Below are 6,000 nucleotides of genomic sequence, written 5' to 3' on the forward strand. Positions count from 1 at the left end.
TGATTTTCCCTCGTGGTTATTTCCTGATATAAAGAAAACTGAGGATTTTAGAAAATTTTATCTTTTTCTCACCTTCAGAGTTGACCATTTTCTACCCTTAAAAAACAATGAGCTCTACCATCTAGGGCGAAGGAGGTTTATATTTTGGTTGAAGGGTGAGACCTCATACATTGTTCATGGAAAGTAGTAGGTTTTTTTTTTTTCTTAATGAGATTGATGAATAGCAAGCACTTTTGAGGTTCTCCAAATGTCAGCCTACGTGAAGTTGTTTGGTATAAACACAAAGAGAAGAGACTGTGTTGAACTATGTGATTATATCACAGGGAGAATTGCTTGATGGAGCACAAGACTACATGTCAGGCCTAGATGACATGACAGACTCCGACTCCTGTCTGTCTCGAAAGAAGATCAAGAAGACAGAGAGTGGCATGTATGCATGTGACTTATGTGACAAGACATTCCAGAAAAGCAGTTCCCTTCTGCGGCATAAATACGAACACACAGGTATGAGTGACTTTGACTAGCTAGTTAGAGCTTCCCGGCCTGCTGTACATTTCATAATATTTAATGAGTACACTTGTGCAACATAAGATGTAGCATATGCTGATACCTTCAACAAGGAAGAAATAATGCTTTTGCCTAGCTCCGTAGGACTTTTTTGTTGCCTGTTTATTGGATCATTCATGTGTTTATGAGCGTGCTTGTCTTCATATCTTTCAAGTTACTCTGTAAGCCAAATTAACAGATCCCGTAGAAGGTGTATTTAAGTGACCAGGGCAATGAAATGGCATGGCACAAGCCAGTTATTGAAAATATGTTCACATTCTCAAGTTGTAATGACTCGCTCTATGTAAAAACTTAATGAAACACTCAGTCAGTGATGTATTAGATTTATCATCCGAACGTCAAGTAAGCTGCGACTTGGAGGTGGTTCTGTTTGGTCTTATAAATTGGCCATTTTTTGAACACAGCGGAAGTGTTAGTACTGTGAGAGAAAAAGGTATAAGTAAAGTAATATGCCAAATGAGCTACTGAAACTGCTTCTATTTGGAAGACTAAAATAAAACTTTCTAAATTTAATTAGCTTATTTCCAATTCATGCATTACTAACTAGGAACAATTATACAGAGTTGACAAGATAGCAGCCTAGTTCTTCCCTATGAGTAGAGAGACAGTGGGTTAATTTTTAAAAAGAAAGGCGAAGGACCATAATGCAAAGCAGAGCTGGTTCCCAGGATCCAAGATCCGATCCGCAGCTCTGCAGTGGCAGTGCACCCGTGCTCGCTCGCTCCCTCCCTCCTCCTCCTTCCACCTTTAACCACAAAGCAACTCAGCCTCACCTCCCGCTTCCAGATTTTCTTCTCGAGAAATTTGGCATGCTGTACTTGCCCTAGATGGGAAAAGAAAGAGTGTAGGATCTCAATCAGAATATTGGCAGGGGGAAATTATATAAACACTCTCATTTTAAATGAGAAAGTCTACTATCAGACATTTTAACATAGAGCGAAAAAACTAGCCTAAGAGTGCTTTTTGGGGAAAAGTGGTGAAAAGACAAAAAAGAAAAAGATAAAAGAAGAAAGGGTAATGTGAGTACTTTCCGCTGTATTCTGACTAAGTACCTGGTGCCCTATTGAGTGATTGAAAACCATCCTTGGGGAGCACTCCTCCGCCTCATCTTCCCTCTTCCCTCACTGGGCAAGCACCGGAGGCAGCCTGAGAGTGGGAGGAAGTCGGGGGGGAACGGTAGGGGTTGAGGGTATTTGTGAAGAGCACAAGGTCGATCAATAACAGTACCCCAGTAATCTCTTTCTTCAACTGTCTGATGTTGTTATTATTTTAAAAGTTGAATTAATGATACGTTAAAGACAACCTAGTTTGAAAAGCAAATCCCAATAGTTTCTGTACTTGTGTGATATAATTCCGTGTTTGAAACGTCAAAATTTTCCTAATTTTGTCTTTTATCAGAGATATCTATAGATTTTTTTTAGTACCAAGTCCTACTTAAATATTTATGAAGATATTTTCATATCTAAATTTAATATTTTAATCAACATCAAATATATTTTGTATTTCATTATTCAGCTACAGTAGGCACATCACTGAAGGCATCTTTCCCTCTCTGATTGATTTTATTATATGACCATATGCAAACTCTATCATTTACTACATGGTGAGTGTAAAACTTTTATTTTAGTGAGGGCTATCATACATATTGACATCCCGTCAATATCTTTATTTCTTATAAATGAGATAGTCCATAAACTTCATAGGCATACCGATAGTCAAGAGACCCAAAAGTTGACAAACACAAATATGCATAGTAAATTTGCAAAATATGCTGTATTTCAAAAAATAAAAATAAAGTGTTCTGGTTCTTTAAGATGTGAGAAGATCTGCTACCTAGAAGTAATGTATAGCAACAAGATCCTAACCATACAATTGTTTCTTTAAATGTGCGATTAATTATCCTCCTGTCGGCTTCCTAGCTTGTCAGGTTTCCAGTGTGTTAACTTTTTGGTCTCTTGACCAAACATCTCATGACATTACTACTGTCACTGTATTAGGTTCCATCACCGTGAAGTTCTTCATGAATTCTCTAGCACTGTGATGTATGTAAAAATTTCGTCCATTTTCCTTCCCTAATTGGGCCCCAGAAGCCTTTTATTTGTTTATATTAAGTACTAGTAATACTTTGAGAATGTACTAATGTGAAAATTCTATGTGAGAACAGTCTCTGGGTTGATTGATTCTAAGGTTGGGAAATGAAGCTGAATCATCATTTGATTATGTGCTGATTTTACAAATGTGTCATTGATAAAGTGTGTTTGTTACACCTGTCCACAATTTAACATATAGAATGGCTTAAGTTAAGAAGGAAATTATGAGCTACTTTTTCTTGAGATCTTGTGCTCTTTTACCTTGGCCTGTTTAATTTATTTCCTAGGCAGACAACAAAGACATAATGCTTAATTTTCCTCGCCAAGGGCCTATTGCTTGCTTGCTTTTCCTGGGGCCTGGGCCTGGGATCGGGACTGGGATGTTGACTTCAATGGGATTAATTGTCACAAGCCAGGACGATGAAACACAAAATCTGAAACTCATGTTAGGCGCTGTCAAGAACTCATTTGTATTCCACTAAAATTTAAATCTGACATTTATTGAGTACTTTCTTTATTGAGACATTGTGGTAGGTACTCTTAAACCTACCTTATTCAGAAAAGTAATAAAAATGTTTCTACTTTTGAGTAGATAAAGTCAAAGTTTTAAATATATTACCAATTTTGTTTCTCAGTTATATGATAATATTTTTCATACCACAAACCTTCCATTTATTAACTTCAGTTATCATTCTAGCTGTCAGGTGAATCATGAACCTTGAGATTAGGGGAAAAAATTACCCTAAAAAAGTTTTGATTCACTCAATGTCAACTTGGAGGTTTTTCTGAATCTTGTTCATGTGGATATTTAATTCCAGGAATCTTGATTTGAATCAGGTAAACCTAACAAACAAATTAAAAAGAGATGAACGTCCAAGGCAGTCCCTACTTAAATTGAATTTATTAAATACTTACCAGCGACACTTCTGGACAGTACTAGAATATTTAGTGCAAGGTATAGGTCAGTCCCCCCCCCACCCCTACCCCCAAATTCTGTCCTTTGCATGGCATAATAACTGCACATTTTATTCCTTCAGATTGTCAGTTCATAATGTAGAATTAATATGTTTCTATTACAAGCATGTTGTTTATTATTGATTGAATTCCCTGAAAATCGATTGCCTGTAACCAGAATATCTATATAATAGACTGCAGTTTAATGGGCATCCCCCAAGCATTTCTAACAGGCCTTGAAACTTGTCCTGGAGAGTGTTTGTTCTCTCTCAGGACACTGCTCTGTGTTTTGTTCCTTTGGAAAAGAGAGAGGCGTATCAGCTGTAGTCATTGTGATAGTCATTCACGATTATTCACAGCCGATCCATGAAGTCACCTAACTGTCCCCCCTTCTGTGCTCCTGAGCCGAGGAGACATCCAAAGGAGGTTGTAGGAGTGTTCTACCTGTGCATGCTGTAGCAACTAAAGCACCGAGAAATTTTTCATCTATAATCTCTCTTCTTTCCATTCAGATTTACTTCTTCCATGTACTCTGCTCTTTATCTTGCTTACGACTTGGGGAATTACTGAACGTGTACTGATAAAAACGAATAAAATTATCTAACATTAATTGAGTGCTTACTATGTGCAGTCCTTGTACTAACCACTTTACCTACATTGCCTCCTTTACTCCTTATGCCTGGGCCACAAGTTAGGTCCCCCAAATGACCTCCCTTTTATCAACAAGGACCCTGATTCTCAGAGAGGTTAAGATGCCTGTGTTGCACAGCTGGTTGTGAAAGATGGATTCGAACCAAGGCGATCAGACTCCAGAACCCATCTCCCTATCTAACACTGCACCATCCTGCCCCTATGAATGAGTCACCACTGTCAGAAACGTCTTATCCTTGCTCCCGAGAGCATCCTTTTCTTTAAGGTCCAAGTACACACGAGAGAGACCAAATTCATGCACCGTGACTTGAAGTCTTCTGGAAGACCAAACCTCTATCTTTTTCCCAAATACACTTCTGCTTCCTGTTAAATGACCTTCCCAGCACGGTGGTCTTGTCCAATGGAAAAGCACACTGTCTTTCCTAACTCTTGGCACTCCGTTGGATTTCTCTTTTCTCTTATCCAGCTTACCTCATTCAAAACATCTTTTCTAAGAGCTGAAAAGTGGTCCTTGTGTGGTTTGAGTTATACCTTTTTTCTTTTTTTTTCCCCTTCAGGCCATTAGCTGCCTTGAAGTAGATTACCAGAATCTTCCTTATTTCCAATACAATGAGTAGTCACCAACAAATATTTTTCTAATTTCTTCTCTTGCAGGTAAATAACTTCCTATTCTAGAACTTAGTACTAGCCTTACCACATCTGTCGTCACTAAATTTATATTGGACGTTCCAGTAAGATAAAGACCATTAATGAAATAACATATAGCAGCCTACAGCATTTTCTAACTAGTAGCGTGCCCTAGAGGCATTCAATAACATTATTAAAGATATTTGATTACTAATTGAGATTATATATCACCGTATAACTGAATACCTGAAGTGTGTAGGATGGGTTCCTAATCTTATAACATGACACTTAGCAAATGAAAATGGGGTTGAATCTACTAATGCCGGTTTTTAATTTAATTTGCTGAAATGCAAGTTTGTATTAGGAAATATAATCACATAGCTTCATGTGTGTTATGATAATACCTAGTGCCCTACATGACACATTTCTGCCTTTAACTCTGGAGCATCAGTCTGATAATTTTTTTTTTTTTTGTCCATTCTATTTTGGAAATAAACTTTTAAGTACAGCAGCTATGGAAGGTGTTGAAGGCATTCCAGTGCTATTTGTGGCCTGGAATCAACCAGATGTGTTTAGGCTTGGCACTAGTTTCAAGTTCCAAACACTGGTTAGAAACCGCCTGGAATGCCAAAGGAAATATAGCATTCTCTAGCTGAAGAGTATTTTAACACTCCACAAGTGGCTGACATCTCATGGAAAACTTTAGAGGGAAAACACTATTTGGGATTAGCTCAGCCTCCATGACATCTATCTTTCTACTTTGTATTTTCCAACGACTTCTTCTCTAATTTTTATTCTTAGAATCATACGGCTGATAAGACATTCTTCACATCATCTTTCCTGTGTTTCTGCCCCTGCCTGACTTGGCGATTCGCTCCCGTTTGAGACGGAAAGCCCGTTTGCAGAGCCACGGTTTACGATGTCAGAAGCTCAGGGTATACGGCGCCTAGGCCAGCAATGATGCTGTCTTCATCACTTTCATAGGCCTTGTTTGAAAAAGCGGGAGGAAGAGAATCACCCGACCAAGAGGCGTGCTAACGCGCTAGAAAGTTCTGACCCAATAGGACATTTTTCAAAGTTTTCAGTGAGGCAATTAGCAATTAAAAGCTTC

The 6,000-nt window shown here is 38.2% G+C and overlaps 1 protein-coding gene across 5 annotated transcripts in view; it reads left to right on the forward strand.

Moving 5' to 3' along the window:
* Positions 1-6,000, forward strand: part of ZEB2 (zinc finger E-box binding homeobox 2) — a 133,435-nt gene that overhangs the window by 121,635 nt on the left and 5,800 nt on the right. For all 5 annotated transcript variants that reach the window (XM_025856339.2, XM_025856358.2, XM_025856353.2 and 2 more), the window contains exon 9: positions 324-504. In XM_025856339.2, the coding sequence (XP_025712124.1) occupies positions 324-504 (181 nt within the window). The remainder of the gene's footprint in view (positions 1-323; positions 505-6,000) is intronic.

The sequence above is a fragment of the Callorhinus ursinus genome, unplaced genomic scaffold (genome assembly GCF_003265705.2).
Source record: "Callorhinus ursinus isolate GAN/ISIS: 27379988/994484 unplaced genomic scaffold, GSC_fseal_2.0 scaffold2, whole genome shotgun sequence".
In the NCBI taxonomy this organism is placed as follows: domain Eukaryota; kingdom Metazoa; phylum Chordata; class Mammalia; order Carnivora; family Otariidae; genus Callorhinus; species Callorhinus ursinus.